Raw genomic sequence first — 19,653 nt, forward strand, 5'->3', positions numbered from 1 at the left:
ATAGTCAGTGGACTGAATTTGGATTTATTCTTAACTTTCGATATTGTGAGCTATCGCTAATTATTTTAAATTCATATTCATGCCTTCATTGTTCATCATCATCATCATCATCATCATCATCTGTTTACCCTCCAGGTTCGGTTTTTCCCTCGGACTCAGCTAGGGATACCACCTCTACCGCCTTAAGGGCAGTGTCCTGGAGCTTCAGACTCTTGGTCGGGGGATACAACTGGGGAGAATGACCAGTACCTCGCCCAGGCGGCCTCACCTGCTATGCTGAACAGAGGCCTTGCGGGGGATGGGGAAGATTGGAAGGGATAGACAAGGAAGAGGGAAGGAAGCGGCCGTGGCCTTAAGTTAGGTACCATCCCGGCATTTGCCTGGAGGAGAAGTGGGAAACCACGGAAAACCACTTCCAGGGTGGCTAAGGTGGGAATCGAACCCACCTCTACTCAGTTGACCTCCCGAGGCTGAGTGGACCCCGTTCTAGCCCTCGTACCACTTTTCAAATTTTGTGGCAGAGCCGGGAATCGAACCCAGACCTCCGGGGTTGGCAGCTAATCACGCTAACCACTACACCACAGAGGCGGACTTTGGACTTATAATGAGTCATTATATTTCGTCTCACTTCGTACCATTAGGAGTCGATGACCTAGATGTTAGGCCCATTAAAACAACAAGCACCACCATCATCATCATCATCATCGTCATACTATCAGTAAATACGTCGAGTTTCAGTATTCTTTTGTCTGTTTCTATGAAACATGTGAAATTGTTTTTCAAAACATTTTTCTTACTTACTTACCCTAAGGAGGTGAATTAACTTACTTTCTGCCATCAAGAGCAACCAAAAATATGGTAATTCTGTAGATTCGCTTCCCTAAAATCCATGCAATAACAGTAAACTTGAAAAATTACCATTGCATTGTATATAATTAAATACTGAAATAAATGAATGAAACAATGTCTCGTTTTTTAGAAAATCAAGATTACTTCCCTCCAGAAAATAGCACATGATAAGCGAATATTGATTTTAAATTCTTACTTGGACGTAAGTAAGAGGAATACATTTGTACAGTTACGACACATCCAATAGCCTATCATATCTCCAGTCTGTTGCACGTATTTGAAGGAATGCGTCGATTGTCAGTATTTAAGTCACGCACGATAACTGCTACTTCTGTTCTACTGCAAGTGTTCTCACAAATATTACCAGCATTTTCTCATTATCGTGTCAAGCGATGATTGTCATTGCCCGGTTACTGAGATAGGTGTAAATAATTTATATGGTTTTCCGTGGTTTCCCATTTTCACACCAGGCAAATGCTGGAGCTGTACCTTAATTAAGGCCACGGCCGCTTCCTTCCAACTCCTAGGACTTTCCCATCCCATCGTCGCCATAAGACCTATCTGTGTCGGTGCGACGTAAATCCCCTAGCAAAAAAAAAAAAAAAATTTATATTGCACCTAATATAGAGAACATATTTCATGGACGGTGAATAATAATAATAATAATAATTCTAATAATAATAATAATAATAATAATAATAATAATAATAATAATAATAATAATAATAATAATAAGTCGCACGTTAACGTCATAAATACAATGTATAGATCACATACTTGTATTTATATGAAATGCCGCTTCCACTAAAAATGAGTAAGTTAGTTATTTTGTACAGTAGTGTGAATGTAAACTCCAACTGATGCTTCGAACGGATTTTAGGGATGGTAAAGGGTGTATTATTTCATATCATTCATTTAAATTAAGTAATTTTATTGCTTACAAGCAAGATCATCGTTATGCGCATATTTCCAGAGATAGAAGGTCATAAACTTTTTTGTACAATCGTATTTGTGCATAACGATGATCTTGCTTGGGTGAATCGTAATTGCACAGTCACATTTTTCCTGTGCTCGTGATGGAAAAAATTGGTCACCTAATTCGAATGTGATTATGTCCAAGGAAACAGGATGGGGCTGCTGTATAAAGTGCGGCCTGGCTGTATGTTCCGTTACCTGTCCACAGAATGGCATCCAGCCAGTTGATATCCTTGCTGCTCTTGATCGCCGGCACTGGGCTCTGCCATGCAGACTGTCAGCCAGCAAATCCTGAAGTGCGTTCTGCCTGCGACTATGCAGGTCTGGTCGTCATCAGCTGGTCCCAGGAGATCACTGTCAACTCCTCCAACTGCGACCTCATGACGGACAAGAACGAGTTCAGAGACCAGCCGGAAGTTCGCTTTCCAGGCGCTGACCCGGTAAGTCAAACCAAGGATTTGTACGAATTTTGAAAGGAAGGCAGGATGAAATTCAAAAATCTTTAAAGCTCCGACTCCGTCTTTACCAACATTTCAAATCATTCCTAAATATTGATCATTGTGTTCTATACCGCTTCCTAATCCTTTTAGTTCGGATATTATTGCATTCATCTCTATAGTACTGTAAAGTAAATATCATGCAGACCTACAGTTTTACGTGAATGTTGTTATTGTGATCATAACCACAGGAATTTCATTTCCACATGACAATAATTGATATCGTGACCATAGCCCCACAATAAAGTTTTACAAGACTGTTGCTGTCGTGACCGTTGTCACTGGACCTCTAGTTTTAGTGTCTGTTGATGTCATAATCATAGCCGCGGGGCCTACAGTTTTCGTGGAATTTGACTTCATGAAGGAATTTAGAATGTAGAGGGTTGAGGACTGCGGAATAATTAAGTTTGGATTGTACAGAAACTACTCTACCGTAGACAATTGCTGATTAATACAGTTACTTACTACTACTTGGTTAGCGTGATTAGCTGCCACCCCCGGAGGTCCGGGTTCGATTCCCGGCTCTGCCACGAAATTTGAAAAGTGGTACGAGGGCTGGAACGGGGTCCACTCAGCCTCGGGAGGTCAACTGAGTAGAGGTGGGTTCGATTCCCACCTCAGCCATCCTCGAAGTGGTTTTCCGTGGTTTCCCACTTCTCCTCCAGGCGAATGCCGGGATGGTACCTAACTTAAGGCCACGGCCGCTTCCTTCCCTCTTCCTTGCCTATCCCATCCGATCTTCCCATCCCTCCACAAGGCCCCTGTTCAGCATAGCAGGTGAGGCCGCCTGGGCGAGGTACTGGTCATTCTCCTCAGTTGTATCCCACGACCAAGAGTCTGAAGCTCCAGGACACTGCCCTTGAGGCGGTAGAGGTGGGATCCCTCGCTGAGTCCGAGCGAAAAACCGAACCTGGAGGGTAAACAGATGATGATGATGACTTACTACTACTATCAATAATAATAATAATAATAATAATAATAATAATAATAATAATAATAATAATAATAATAATAATAATAATATATTTTTTGTTGAATGTTATGCCTCTCAGCCTTCAGTCCATTGGAATACACAGGTGCAGTCTCCCCTTTTAGAACCCCTATGTGAATTTCAGTTCACCAAGAACAGCTATACCCTTGTGTGTTTGGGGCTGCCTATGTACAAACATGCTGCTGCCTAGGTCTTCTAGTCTTTGAGATAAATTTTTTGTGGACATACAGTTATGAAGTTGCCGTGTGTTATGCTACTATAATACAAGTGGGCCCGTGCTTCTCCGCAGTATTCATTATAAATAGGTCACATAATTCAAATTGATATATCTCTCATAGTCATAATGTTTTGCCAGCCTTTTAAATAGTTTTACGGACATTTAATACCGGTACATAGTCCGGCTCATGGCTAAATGGTTAGCGCGCTGGCCTTTTGTCACAGGGGTCCCGGGTTCGATTCCCGGCAGGGTCGAAAATTTTAACCATAATTGGTTAATTTTGCTGGCACGGCTGGGTCTTAATCATCATTTCATCCCCGTCACGACGCGCAGGTCGCCTACAGGCGTGAAATCAAAACACCTGCATCTGGTGAGCCGAACTTGTCCTCGGACACTCCCGTCACTAAAAGCCATACGCCATTTCATTTTGCCGGTACACAATAACTTATTCATTCGTAATGTACTTTATAATACTTCTTTCCATACAATATTCACTGTGCTTCGACCTTAGGGCGTTTCTGGAACTTAACTTTTTCAAACGCCTGCCCGAGATAGTGCAGCATACAACTGGCCGTGACTGAATGTTGGTTCGAGTAAGTAGACACTCACTTTTTCAAGAGTTTGTCCCTGCGCTTTACTAATGGCCATACAGAAGGCTAGTCGACTTGATATCTTCCCGTCTGTACGTACGTCGATGTTTTCTCTCGGCGGCATCTAAGTTATTAGGAACGTCCTGCCATCTGTTGAGTAATGTATTAAAGAACCAAAGGGTATCTATCATGGAATGGTATTCTTCCATGATCAGAGGAAGTGTATACTCTCTAGCTTGATAGAATGTAATCAAACATGGCTGCATGCAATCACGTTACTAAGGATGAAAATCCCATATATCAGAATTAATTAAAAATGTTATTCACTTAACAACCCGCTAAGTACAGAATGGATTGCGGGGTGGGATAAACCTTCGCCTGCGATTATTGAAGTGGTCATTTATTGATTTTATTGTATTTAATCATGAAAATAAATATATTTCAGTAGACTTTTCAAGAAATGAAAGATTTTTTCCTGTACTATTGAGAAGATTTGGAAGATTTTGGTGTCTACTTCATCTTTTAAGAGATTGAGTTTTGTGAAAAACACACGTTTGCGTTTTATATAGATAGATCAGTTAAAATTCATAACTAGCGACTTGAATCTGGGCGTCAGTAGTAGCAGTACCTCACAGTATCCTGCTCAGCGTCTCCCGGATATACTGTCCTATTAACCTATTTTCTGACCTCTCCACAGGACGCTTATTATACTCTGCTCATGATCGACCCCGATGTTCCGTTCTTCAAGGATGGGGAGTACTGGCTGCACTGGGTGGTGTCCAACATCCCGGTAAGTGGAACTGGACCTGCAAGATCTGTGTATTAAGTAATTTCAACATAAAGAATCCTATGCCCCCTCTAGCCTATCTTACAAAAATAATTAGAAATATTCATTCCCTCATCTCTCTCTCTCTCTCTCTCTCTCTCTCTCTCTCTCTATCTCTCTATCTCCCACTCTCTGGTGTGTGTGCATTCTACTTTGAGATTCTTCCAGTGCTTATCAAAATCACACATTACTCCCTTTCATTCAAAAGCGCGCGTATGAAAAGCGAAAAAATGTGAAATAAGCGCTTCTTTCAATATGCGAAGAATGCATACGAACTTAGGACAGACTATTGTTTCTTATGGAACGTCGTCGGCAACAGGTGTGGTTAAAATTTTGACTGCTCCTGAAGCTCTACTGTAACAGTTTTTGTACGAATTAATTAATATAACACAAAAATTCATAACTAGTGTCTTAAATCTGGGCGTCAGAGGTGAACTATCGTAAGTGATATTTCACTAAATTTAAAAGAGAGCAGAAAGAACCTACTGAACCTTGAATCAATAGTTCTGACCATAGTAAACTATCGCAAAAAGCAATACGATAAGCAGTGTGGCGGACGACATAAGTTTGACTGTTGTATGATCACTTACCATTGTTTATTGCTGGGTTCTCCTTGCACATACGATAATACCACATAGCTTATCTCCATTCCTTGCGAAACTTACACCAGTGCATTCATAAGAAAACACGGCGAAAACAAGTCACATAAGATAAAACCTCGGTTTTTTTTATTTACTTTACGTTGCATCGACATAGGGGCTAGGAGTGGGGAGGAAGCGGCCGTGGCCTTAATTAAGGTGCAGATCCAGCATTAAAAACCTCAACAGTCGTTTTTGCACTTACGATAGTTTACCACTGATGTCCAGAAATATGTTGCTAAGTTGAGCAAACCGATCTTCTTTCAAATTTGCAAACTGTTAACTTCGTCTTCGTTATACTCTTCCTGGTATTTTCTAATAGACTACATATATATCTCCTGCTTTCTTTTGCGTGGCTTATTGCTGGCACCTTGAATTTTCAAATGTATTTCCGTTTGAAAACCGAAGCACCTGATCAGCAGTTGTACTCTTCAAACACGGTGGCAATAAGAATGAATAACTCCATCTGAGACGTCTTCGCTATTGTTGCAGGAGTAAAAAAAAGGTTGCATTCTCCCCTCACCCTACTGCTTTATAAATATACAGTGAATATATCACGAAGAAATTTCTTCAAAACTGTAATGATGGCGTCACAATCGGCTGCAGGAGATCTCAGACACGTGGGTGGCATTCAGATAATTGTAACAGATGAACATATTCCAGAGACTAGACGTGTGGAAGAGAGTTAGTGGTCTTGAGATCAGCAATTCAAAGATTAAAAGTAAAGAACAAAATTGTAGACCACCTCAATAACAGCAGACTTGACACCACAACAAGTGTTGATTACGTGGTCATCACTCACTTCGAGTACCTGTAATATGTGGTTACTACTACAAGAGACTGTAAGCCAGAGACCCGTAGACGCATTGTCATGAAGAGAAATTCAACTGCAAAACGAGGTTCACTCGCATTTGGAAGGACACTTCTGTCACTACCAAAACGAAACTCATCTCTTCTTTTTTACTATAACCCACGCTCTCTCACAAATGCAAGCTGAAAGCTACGTGAACCAAACTTCGGAGCCACTTGCTCGTAGAAACTCGTCTTCCCTATTGCAACCTATACAGTTGAAAGTTGGACGACGAAGAAGGTCGATCCGGAGAATTAACGCTGAAGAGGTGCTATAGGAGATTCTCTTAATATCTTGTAGCGCACACCGAAGTGATGAATCAGTCCTGAAACAGCTAGGCATCAGATAAAGTTTGTCAACCCTACTCAGCCAGCAAATACTCAGGTGCTTTGCCAGGACACCCGAGGCAATGAAAAGACTCATCATAGATGGTAAAGGCCCAGAGGACGTGTACCATCGTGCTGGATGGACCACATCAAGAGAATGACCGAGATGAGATTACTGTAAACAAATCACCGAGCTCTACGCAGAAATTCTTGGAGGCAGGCCGTCAAAAGGATTACAGCATGTTGGTATGTAGTGTTTGACCGAGAGAGAGAGAATTACTTTTTGGAGAAGCCCAGGTACCAGAATTGTATCTCACAGGAGTTAGTTTAAGTACCGGAAACCTACCGGCACCATACGGGCGTAATTGAGCACCTTCAAATACCACGGGAGCCAAGGTCGAGTCAACTTACTTTAACGTCGAAGACCAAAGTTCCACCGTCTCCGTAAATCAGCCGACTCATTTATTACTATGTGAACATGTTTCGAATGTATAAAATTACTTCACGCAACTAGGATATACCAGTGCTAAGAACAGCTAACGTTTCTCAACAGAAATTATACAGCACAGTCGCTGGAAGACATCCTGAAAAAAGTGACATTCAAGAATGTAGCCACGTTATAAAAGATAGAGGCGTCCAATGGCTGCCTGGACGCCATCCTTATGGCATGGCATGTAGCGTTACATATTGAAAAGTAGTTTATTGATTTACCATGTCACGTCGGTACTATATATATCCATTTTCTTTTGACTCGAAATTTTCACCATTCTGGTTAATATTACTGATCATATGTTTCAATTTTCTATTCTGTGTTGTTCAAGATGTTGTGGATCCCAGTGGTCTAACCAACGCCATATCGCTTATAAGACTCTATCTCCTCCCAGTTGCCAATATTAATTTGTCACTTCTCCATATTAGGCTTTAGAACGTCCTTGTATCGCTTTTACTGACGTCGCTCGTGTACTTGCAATACAATTGATGCTAGCTAATCATTTGCCCCAATGCTCGTGGTAGTATTGACCTCCTCCAAAATACCGATCTTTGTTCGACAGTCCTACTATTTTACTTTAAGTTGACTTACATGCTGGACTTTGGTCCAAATGTCGTGGGTTCGATTTCCTGCCAGGTCAGGGATTTCAACCTCCTCTGGCTTGAGGACAGGGGGTGTGTGCCGTCTTCAACATTAGATATTATCCTAGGTAGGGACCCATTATTCAGTTTTATTTTTAACAATTTGCCTTGCGTCGCACCGACAAAGATAGGCCTTATGGCGACGAAAATATAGGAAAGGCCTAGGAGAGGGAAGGAAACGGCCGTGGTCTTAATTAAGGTACAACCTGGTGTGAAAATGGGAAACCACGGAAAACCATCTGGAGGGCTGCTGACAGTGTGGCTCGAATCCACTATCTCCCGGATATTGCGTTTCAGTGTATGTACAGTATTAACATTTATAGAGAGATTAGGAAAGTGCTCGATATAATGCAGGTTCTCGCCATCGGCCATGATGGAAAGAGCTCCCTCGATGAGTTTGGGCAGATTAATAAAGAACCTATGTACTGTTAATCCTGTATTAGTATATGCTTGGTTAAATGTATGCATACATTAATAAACGCACGATGTCTAGTAATGAAAGCTGCTTTGAAACTAAAGCTGCTCAATAAGCTTTATTGTCCAGAACTGAAGGTTTGTACTGTAAGTCATTGATGCGACCTGTTGTGACCATTCTAGGCGAGCCAGTGACAGAGGTTAAATGATTTAAACTGTTAGTGTGGTGATGTGTGTTGGTTCTGAGTTTCAGAAATGTAGGAGACAACATAAACACATAGTTCCTAAAATAAACGTTCACGATTAAAATCCCACGACCTGGATTGGAAGAGAACTCGAGGCCCTGAGGCCAGGAAGCTAACACGGTCGCCAGTCACAGAGCCTGAGAAGATAACATTAAATCTATATATAATATTTTAAAGCTGTTTGTTAAATTTGTGAAGAAAATTTCATTTTTGCTAAAAAGCATAATTAACTCTAGAACTGGATAGTCAATATTTCGATATCTCGCCCAGCCCTTTAGTGGAAGCATCGATCTACTTACGTGTTGCATTTTCTTCATTTAATATGTTTCTTCATGGTATGAACTATCCGTGATATGATGCTTTACACAAGAGCGGCGTACTGATGCAACTAACATAATGAAAATCGAGTTATGATGTTTTTTTATTCTCTTTTAATATTTGTGGGACAATGATTTCTCTCTTTTCTGGTAGTTCAACGTCGCATTAACTCAGGTTTTGGTGACGATTGTACAGAAAAGGGCAATGAAGCGCCAGTGGTCTTACTTCTGTCTGATGTTAAAATGCAAAACCACGTAAAACGTCTTCAGGGCTGCTGATGGTGGGGTTCGAACTCATCATCTTCAAAATGCAAGCTTGCAGCTACATGGCTCGTACCGAGCAGCAACCTTACTCGATGGTACAATGTTTTTCTTTATTAAAAAGGGGGTATAATGAGTATTAATTTGACATCTCATTCCGATATGTGCACTTCATTTTACAAAATGTTGAATTTAGAGTAGAATTATATTTAATCTTTAGTTTTATTTTGTTATATTTAGGCACAATCGTCGAATTGTAAGAACTTTTAAATTTGATTAATATCATAATAACGATCTGTAATATGTTAGCTTTAGAAACATCGTAGCTGTAACCGTAATTGATGGGGAAAAACTATAGCATGTGCATTATTACATTTTTGTGGACACATTATGTTGTTCCTGAAATACAGAGGCACGTAGGTGGGCAAACCTCTGCCTGTCAGCGATTTGTCGTGACGTACTCCCTTCCTGGTTCTCTGGAACTTATTGCAAATTCATCTCGTTATTAATTGATGTCTCACTTCCGGTACAAACATCAACTATCAGGATTATATTTATACTATATTTATATTAAATATACTAACATACAGACGTATTTAGTCTTTAAGACGTTTCAGAGATGATCTGCATTTAACTATTCATATAGTAAGTTATCAGCTATTGACTGAATTTCTACAAAACCACCGATGATATTTCCTTTCATTTTTCACTGTATCGGAGAAAGTCAGAGAACAAAAAATCTTTTAAATATTCTAAATAAGTTTGTAACCGTCCAGGCTTCTCCAGCCAGACTAATTTAATATACTATCATTTTACGCGATATCATTTGATATCAACTTTATCCGCCATCGGCAATTATTAGTAATAACATATTTATTCTACGTCAATCATTTGTAAACAAGGAATCATATTATATAGTTATAATATCATTTAGTATTTAAATTATTATATTAGGTAGGATTGGAATTCATTATGTACTGTAAATATGGTCAATATATTGAGACATAGTTGTTGTCATTTCATCTCATATTTGTGTATACGGAAAAGGTTATTCTTATAGCGGGGAAAAAGTACATGAGTCATTGCGTTAAACTCATGAGCCAAGGCAGTAAACAGCGACCTGCGTGCAAGGCTAAGCTTGCAGACTACATCATCACCACGCCTACTGGACTTGTCAAGAAGAAAGAAGAGAGGGAGATGATAATGCGATCTACGAATCAGATGCTTCGTTATATAGAGAATTGGTATTGAGCTATTATCAAGAGTGAGGAGAGCCCGGGTATATTATCAAGTGCGGAGCAACCCTCGAGATACAATACGGAGTTACGGACTTACGGAGTCTCGGATACTGACTCACATCGCTACTTCTACTGTGAACATCTATTTTGAACGACGTTATTGATTTTAAGACAGTGTGTGGTCTCTCCGAGACATAGTTATTTTTGTACAGTGTGGTGTCGCTTCAACACTTTACTTAGCTGCGGTTATGTATCGGATCTGCGTGAGACGAAACAAGCTTACGGCTTGTGTTATATACAGTAAATCTTCTGGACGAAGAACTATGTATAGTTCAAGTCCATGGAATTTGGTACAAGTCTGTACCGTATAAATAGTATAGCTCAGTTGGATTGAGATTTCTACTAACATGGAAAAATTCATATCTCTGAATTTTCTCCTCATACGATCAACGCTGATCAGTTTTTACAAGTATAGGGTCAATGTCTAATTTAAAGACTAGGCAATTAGGGAGTGCTAGTCCAGATAGCCCGTACCACATCAGAGAAGGAAGGATGTCCGTGGAGTCAATTCTACATCGAGAAGAAGAGAACGAGTAACCACAGAAACCAGATGACTTCAACGGAAACTGCAATTGGTGAGCTTCAATTAGATAAAGCAAGCAATTAGTAATTTCAGTAACGTAAATTCTAAATCACTCCACGCTTTAAGGAACTTTTCCGATCCATCTCATTTTTGGTATAATAAATTCATTTGTATTTTATATTGCGTTAATTTTCTTTCTCAAACGATACTTAATGGTTAATTATTTAAAATCCTACCCCTGTGATTTAAGTATAAGTCTCTATGCTAGTAAATATAAATTTTTCTTTACAGTTTTGTTTAAAACTATAACGCTGGCGCCCATACATCACATAGAGAAATGGGAAACCATGGAATGTTAATTGTTTCTATTTGCGTGGCAATTTACGGGCAAGCCACATACAGTTTATTTGATATTCATGTGCCCCAAGGTATTAATTTTCGTCTCCTCTAGTGAGAAGCTTAGGGTCGAACAGTTACAAGTTTTCACTAGAGAAATGTTCCTGCAACACGAACGTAAAGAAGGTATATCGAGTTTTATATTCCCTGCTCACTGTGCAGCCCACTCCTGCTGAATTATTTCGAACAACTCATAGTTAAGATCCCACTCGCCCTTATCATACCAATTTTCATGAAAATTTTCCCATGATTCTGTAACAGGCAAAATGATAGCCAAACAGACAAAAATTAAACTGAATCCGACATAGGTCATTAATCATCCTACCTAGTGTAAAAACCAAGTATCACTAATGTATTTAAAAACTGCATGCAAAAATATGAATTTATATACCAAGTGATCCTTTAGTCCCGTAATTTCTACGTGTAAGAATCCCGCATGCAATGGCAAAGAATGGGATGCCTAATCGCTGGTTTAAAAAAGAGCGCTACAACGTGCTATACTTCGGATATGGAACAATAGCAGTCATTTGACTACACAATTTACGTAACAGAATGCATTTGTTAATATGCAAAAGATGCTGAAAATAAAGCTTAATAACAAATTAATGCATACACATACAGACATTCCACTCCACCAAGGAGTTGCTTGTATCAGTCTGAACACACCAGCCTTTGACAGCAACTGTAGTACACTGACTTAGCAAATGTCATGGAATAGTCACCTAATAGCGTGTGGGGCCTCCTCTGGCTCTGCGAACTGCCGTGAGACGCTGTGGAAATTAGTCGACTAGTCCCTGGTAGTCCTCTGGACGCAGCTGACACCAAATCGTTTGCAGAGCGGCCGCCAATGCTGGTCTGTTCGTGGGTGTAGGATCCATGGCACGGAACCTGCGTTCCAGGACATCACAGATATGCTCGATAGGGTTCATATCGAGTCTCCTGGGTGGCCATGGCAGTCGTTGGACCTCCGCTGCATGTTCCTGGAACCATGCCCGGGCGACTTGGGAGCGATGTGGCGGCGCGTTATCATCTAGAAACACCACAGAACCGTCTGGGCGCTGGAAGGTCAAAAATGGGTGGAGATGGTCTCCGAGCAACTCAACATACCGCGTACCATTCAAAGTCTCTTCCAGAACAACTAGGTGGCCCATTCCATACCAGAAAAATGCACCCCAGACCATAACAGAGACACCAGCGCCCCGGATCCACACCTTCGAGGCAGGCGGGATCCATCGCTTCATGTGGTCTGCGCTATACACGGTGCCTCCCATCGGCATGGTGCAGTTAAAATCGTGATTCGTCCGACCATATCACGTTACGCCATTGTTCTAGTGTCCATCCCTGGAGAGTGGCGACAAATGCGCGTCGTTGTGCCCGATGACGTTGGGTTAACAGTGGCACCCGTGCGCGGCGCCGGCTCCCATACCCCATAGAACCCATGTTCGTACGGATTGTCCACTGGGAGACGTGTCTAGCACGGCCTGTGTTGAACTGAGCCGTGATTTGTTGCACGGTTGCCCATCTGTCACTATTGACAAACCGTCTCAGATGTCGCCAGTCACGGTCATCGAGGGTGGTTGGACGGTCGGTCGTTCGTCTGTTGTGGACGGTGACACCCGCATTCAGCCATTTACGACACACCCTGGACACGGTTGATCGCGTGAAGCCGAATTCCCGCACCACTTACGAAATCGCACTTCCCATCCGTCGGGCACCGACCACCATAACCCGTTCGAACGGTGTCAGCTCACGACTACGTTCCATGTTACACCTGTCACATGCACAGCCACTGCTCACAAGGTCTCCTATACAACAGCCGCTGGCACAGGGGGCGTGTGGTGCGCAGACAACACACCTGCGCATCAGTGCTCCACTATCCCATGACATTTGCTCAGTCAGTATACTTCTGTACCAAATACCAGCGTATTACTCTGCGTTCGAAAACGAGACTTACTAACACAAGGGGGCGCATTAGACGGGTAGTGTTGAGGAAAATGCAGGGCAAGGTCGTCCGAATTTTATCTCTTTGTAGAAGGCGTCACCTACCTGAGGGCAGTACTACTCCTGTGGAAATCAGGTATTAGATAAGCCATTCATCACCATTGCATGCGGGACACTTGCAATTAGAACGTTCGGGGTGGTGGTGGGCCACATGGTATATTATGTCGGATAAGTGTGACAGCTTGTTTTATTCATAAATTAATGGAAGTAATAATACACTAGACTTGTAAGTGACTCAGAAAATGATTGCTAGTAGAGAGTTAAACACTCTTCGTATAGTTTTAAACTGGCTGTAAACGAGATGAATTTATCTCATTCATAAGGTAATACTTTTATTCCAGGGACACGATCTGGCAACGGGCAACCTCGACGCATCCACAGAAATGAAATGTAAGTAGATGTGAAATGTAGTAATCCATTACACCTAAAATATAATACCACTTTTAAATTAATATCATGGTCTCCTACACTTATTGCTGAATCTTTAAGATATTTGGTGCTTCTTTGGGGAGTTTATCACCAGTTACAAGCACGATATTCATCGTCAACTCATTAAGAGTTTTATAACATCCCGCTAGATAGTTTATACTTATTATATTTACTGAACCCTTGAACTTAGTAGAATTATGGGTTCAATATCATATATATTTATATAATTCGATATGTCGCTTTCCGGTAAAGCAAATTGTGCGGAAACAGCTGAACAGATTGCAATAAGGTACATTTCATTTTAAAGCATACAAACTAATGTTCCTCGGAGAAACAGTACTTTGTATAGGATTTCCGATTTTCTTACACGTTTTCATGTTTACTTCAAGTAGTTCTAAGGTGTCCCACTGTGTGCATAGGTATTATGTGGCAGTTGGAGTAGTTCCAAGACGCTCCGGTACGTACCGCGTATCGGCTGCATATAATGGGAGAATCGTTGGTTTTGAGACAATATTGTGTTAGCCTACTGTCAAGATGGCAGTGTTAAATTACTAAAAACTGTTGTTTGAAGTGTAGTTGTTGTTGTTTTTAAGAATGTATGGATTATATATTTGAAAATAACATTTTTAAATGAAATAAGCATTAATGCAAGTAAGGTGAAAATTGCCTCAGACTTTTTTTTTTTTGCTAGTTGCTTTACGTCGCACCGACATAGATAGGTCTTATGGCGACGATGGGACAGGGAAGGGCTAGGAGTGGGAAGGAAGCGTCCGTGCCTGGATACTGGCCGCACTTGAGCGACTGCAGCTATCGAGCTCGGTGCAAAAGTCATTTATAAAGGAAAGTCCCGTACTTTTAAGATTTATCTATTTACATTTCTTTCACTCCCATATGTTGCTATCCTCGAGCCATGACTTTTTTTAGCATTCGCTATACATGCCTTTTTTTAATTATTTTACGCCCACATTGAAGCACTTTAATCAATCCTTATACGTATTATGAGTATTAACTACACATTTGGATTATGTTTCTTCTTCTGCTCCCAGAACTGAGATACTTTCCGAACCGGCTGCCCTTTATTAGTCAGTTTTGGTGTAATGTTTGGGTGTACAAATGTTTAGTTTACATCTCAAGTCTCTGTTTCTCAGGATCGTCTGCTCTTATCGTTCTTCAATTTGCTGCACTGTCAAGCCTAACTCATCTAAATCATATTGTACTTCTTTGAACCAATTATTCCTGGTTTCACTTTTCCAAAAGTAGTTGAAAAATGTTTCAGTACCCTGGTTTCAGGTAGTCTTGATATGTGGCAGAAAACTGCAACTGCAACCCTCCTTTTCCGCATTAACTCAGTTTCCTGATATACGACTTTATTAGGTAATAATCGCCATTATCCATATGCTTGGTGTTTTTTGTTTATGATTGTTTTAAGGATTCTTCTTTCTGTCTTATATAATTTACCTGTTGTTGATTTGGTGTTAAAATTGAATAGTGTCTCACTAGCATAGGATGCTCCAGATTTAATAACGGAGTTCTAGAATTTGAATTTTCTATTTGTCGAGAGATGTTTCTTCTTAAAAGTTCGCCAAGTGATTCGTTGTACTTGTTTTAATTTAGTTGTTCTATTTTCTACTGATAATTTCTCGTTTAAGTTTCAAGTAATAATCTCCTCAAGATACTTGAATTTATTTACAATCTTAATTTGTTTGCTATTATTCAGTGTGACAGTTGGTGTTTCAACCTTGAAAGATGGCATCATTTCCGTCTTTTCAAATGAGATTTGAAATCCGACTTTTGCTGCTATTTTTTCGAGTTCTTCAATTTGGTGTTTAGCCTCTTCCACACTATTTGCGAGCAGCGCAAGGTCATCTTCAAATGCCAGGCAATTGAGTTTGATATCTTTGCCAATCTTGATATTTTTTTGGCATTTCTAAATCCGCTCTCCCATGCCTTTATTAGAATTTATTAAACAAAATTATTTATGTTTCCAAGTAATAATGTTCCCAAAACAAACATTATGTTATTGGTACAAGTTGATACAGATTTATGCAAGTAAAACGCATATAACAGCCCTTAGGGTCTAGTATCCTACTTATGTACAGTACATATCGTCCGAATGAATTACATTTAAAATAAATTTATATTTTCATATTTTTACAGTAATATGTTTCCATGAATATAACAAATTGGGCTTTAATAGCTTAAAATGACTTCCTAATATATAGTCTCATGAGGTACCTAGACCAAGGTAGTTTTGGGCAGATTCCCTGAACAGAAAACAGAGCCTAAAATGTGGAGAATCAGATTACGCTAGAAGGTTAATGTGCAAAGTTGATCACTGCTATCTGCAAAATTAATTCATGTATATTTATACCACAGTAATGTGAACAAAATGATTCTAAACACTAATCTGAAAGTCTGAGACTGACAAACAAAAGTTGCTTTTATTCCGGAATCCATGCTCAGCACTGTACCTGCTAGACGGTATGGTTGCCAAAGAGTGTCGTAAACCACTGCCGGATGGATATTCCGCTGGCCATTCAGGACGCGAAGGTGAATTTGGCATCTGCCATAACTCTTTATGTGATTAAAGAGTAAATGATGTAGTAATGCTGTAAGAAGTGATTCGAGTATGCAGCCGGAAAATTAGTTCCTCTTCAATCTCTTACCCCGGGCTCTACAAGTGACGACCTGTTGAATGATACACAACAAGGCAATAAAGTTGTACGTCTCGTCACCCTCACCATTTGTGTCTGAGATGCCCCTTTATACGTACTCAAACCCTGGTTTTTCAGGCTGTGGACCTCCTCGTGTACTTCATAGTTCCTCTCTAATAATAATAATAATAATAATAATAATAATACATAAATATATCTTCATTAGAGATTTTTATCCCGTTCAGCATTCATTCTGCAATCTCCGTTAATTATTTTAACGTCTCTACAATTATTCTTTATTTGCAACTATCCCTGTCACCTCATTTAGTTTCATACCACTTACCCTTAACATTAGAAACTGAGTCGCACTATGGTCGCCTTGATCTCCCTCTACTTCCCTTACCCTTCATGACCGAGTCCATTATTATTCTCCTAGGTAACCTATCCTCCTCCATTCACCTCGCATGACTCCACCACCGAAGCCGGTTTGTATGTACAGCTTCACCAGTCGAGTTCAGTCTCAACTTAGTCTTTTCCCCTCGTTCTGAGTACACCCCAGACATTGTTTCCTCCTGTTTGTGCCACCTATCACTCTCGCTACTTTCATTTCTGTTACTTCTAACTAATGAATAACATACCTAAGTGCACCGAGCTTTCACTCTCGTTCAACAACGTCGATCTGAGAAATGACCGGTGGAAAGATAGTTTCATCCGGGAACTGACTTCTTTCTTACAGAATACTATTGACCACAACTGCGAGCTCACTGCATTAGCTTTGCTGCACCTAGATAAAATTTCACTTACAATACAACCATCTTAGGAGAATACTAATCACAAATCCTTGAAAACCTGTTCCAGTTTTGTGTTCCTGACCTGACATTCAATCCTCTTAGATGTCTTCCCTATTGTCGTCACTTTACGCTTGAAAATGGTAATGTTCATATCATACTCACTGCACTTATTTTCAAGTTCCGAAATTCTATGTTAGATTGCAAGTTCTGCGGAGTCTGTCTTTAAGACCAAATCGTCGGCATATGCCAAACTGCATAAAACATGTCCACATATTTGAATTCCTCCCTGCAAATTTATACCTTTCAGATTAACAACGAGAAATATTCCAGTCCTGTCTACCCCTGTAACTACCTTGAACCAATAATTCATTCTACCATCAATTATTACTGTAGCCCAATTGTCAACATAAATTCAATTGAGTGTTTGTAATAATCAGTATTCTGATATACGGCGTTGAGGCATGGACACTAACTGAGACCATGTGCAAGAGATTGCAAGCATTTGAAATGTGGGCGTACCGAAGGATGCTGAAGATACTTTGGACAGCTAAAATGACAAATATAGACGTTTTGCACCGTATGAACAAAGAACCAGAAATTCTCACTGCCATCAAGAGAAGGAAGCTAGAATACTTTGGTCATATGATGCGGAACTCTAAATACCACCTTCTGCAAGTAATACGCCAAGGGAAAATTAATGGAAAACGTGGTCCGGGAAGAAGGAGGACGTAATGGCTCGGCAACTTGAGTCAATGGTTTGAGGTGACAAAGCTTACTCTATTCAGAACAGCTATGAACAAACAACAGATCATGCTACTGATCGCCAACGTTCTGCGAGGACATAGCACATGAAGAAAAAGAAGAAGAATCAGCCCTTAATTAGAAAGTCTCCAGTACGATTAATATATTTTCCTTCGGTATTTTGTCATATATAGAGTAACGACGATATTTAAAATCAGTTAAGTATATTTGGTAAAATACGACAACCTTGGTTTTAAACTGTTTAATGCCAGGTAAAATTGGTATAATTGGTTATATTGGTAATATCAGTGCGCGTAAAGAAAATACGATCATATCATCTAAAAAATGTGATTATAGGTGTTTTGTTTCTAGAATACATTCCATAGTCCAAAATATAGGAATATATTATTCTATATGTAACCCAAAATTGTGTGTAAACCATACTTGAAATATTGGGAACAGAAGTTTCATTATAAGAAAACATTGTCAAACGTTTACTTCATATAGGCCAATGTACATGATAGCAAAATCTACAAGAATAATTTTCATTGAAAAAGCACAAAAACAAAGAAATTACCCATTAATCTCCGGAACAGACAAAAACGTAATGGCTGGTAGTCTTTAATCATAATATTAGTCATATTCGTTTTCACACGATGAATGGAATGTTTCGATGGCCTATGCCCACCCGTGTACCTGAGGGTCCACTGTATATAAACCAGTTTTTCAATTGTACCTGGAGACAGTCTGTTTCGTAGTGGAGTGTGAATTCGTCCGTGAGCTGACCAATTACACTCACTTGGTGCTGAGGAAGGTGGTAAGTTCAAAATTCTAGAAACAAGTGAACATAGGGGTTGTTTAGTACATAAGCCTCTCCATCACACAGAAGGAGATAGGACCTATATGGTTTGCTGCAGTCCATAAAGCATTCTCTTGTAAAGAAGCCTTCGCTGCCAAAAATGAGGCCAAAATTCCCATAATAACACCACAGTCATATCTCAATACTTCACTCATTGTTGCGATGAAATTTAGATTCTGTGTTGCCTCCTCCTGGTTGAGGGTTTATCTCTTAAAATGGGGATCCAACTTATTTGCCGCAACATGAATAGCTTTACATGCAAACTTGTGCCTCAGGTTCGCAGCATCTTTAAGGGAAACTTTGTCTACTGGATAAAGTGTATTACATTCTACAAGTACAGCGTCTACTTCCCTAGAAATGCTATCACATGATTCATGTATATCTAAAAGTACAGCATTTTCGGCTTCAGCCTTGCGTATGGCTTCTTAAATTCGTGGCAAGAGATGCATTTCCTCATCAAATTGCTGCCATGTTTCATTTGCTAACACAGAAACTTTAATTGTTCTGTCGCATTGCACAGTTGGGCATACATTGGTTGCTAACACAGTCCCTTTACTCTTAAGTAAACTGTCCAAACAAATCATAGTACCTGCCCAATGGGTTGGTAATGGAACCTTTAGTGTCACAGAGATATGACCGTATTTCTGTATTCTTTTGATTTTCAATAAAGCATTGGATACGTGGTGATCCTTAAATAATTTTACTATTTTCTTCGCTAGATGGAAACACTCTTTCAGCGTTCTCATTGACATCATGTCATTTATTAGGTATATGTTGCACACCCTATGCAGGATATCTGTGTATATTGCTCCTCTACCGTTTTCTATGCAGCAT

General features: G+C 40.0%; 1 protein-coding gene across 1 annotated transcript in view; it reads left to right on the top strand.

Annotated features, from left to right (window-relative positions):
• Positions 1–2,033: 2,033 nt before the first annotated feature.
• Positions 2,034–19,653, top strand: part of LOC136874473 (protein D3-like) — a 35,971-nt gene continuing 18,351 nt past the window's right edge. The window contains exons 1-3 of the mRNA XM_067148103.2: positions 2,034–2,264; positions 4,817–4,909; positions 13,687–13,735. Of these exons, the coding sequence (XP_067004204.1) occupies positions 2,034–2,264; positions 4,817–4,909; positions 13,687–13,735 (373 nt within the window). The remainder of the gene's footprint in view (positions 2,265–4,816; positions 4,910–13,686; positions 13,736–19,653) is intronic.

This window comes from Anabrus simplex, chromosome 5 (assembly GCF_040414725.1).
Source record: "Anabrus simplex isolate iqAnaSimp1 chromosome 5, ASM4041472v1, whole genome shotgun sequence".
Taxonomy (NCBI): Eukaryota; Metazoa; Arthropoda; class Insecta; order Orthoptera; family Tettigoniidae; genus Anabrus; species Anabrus simplex.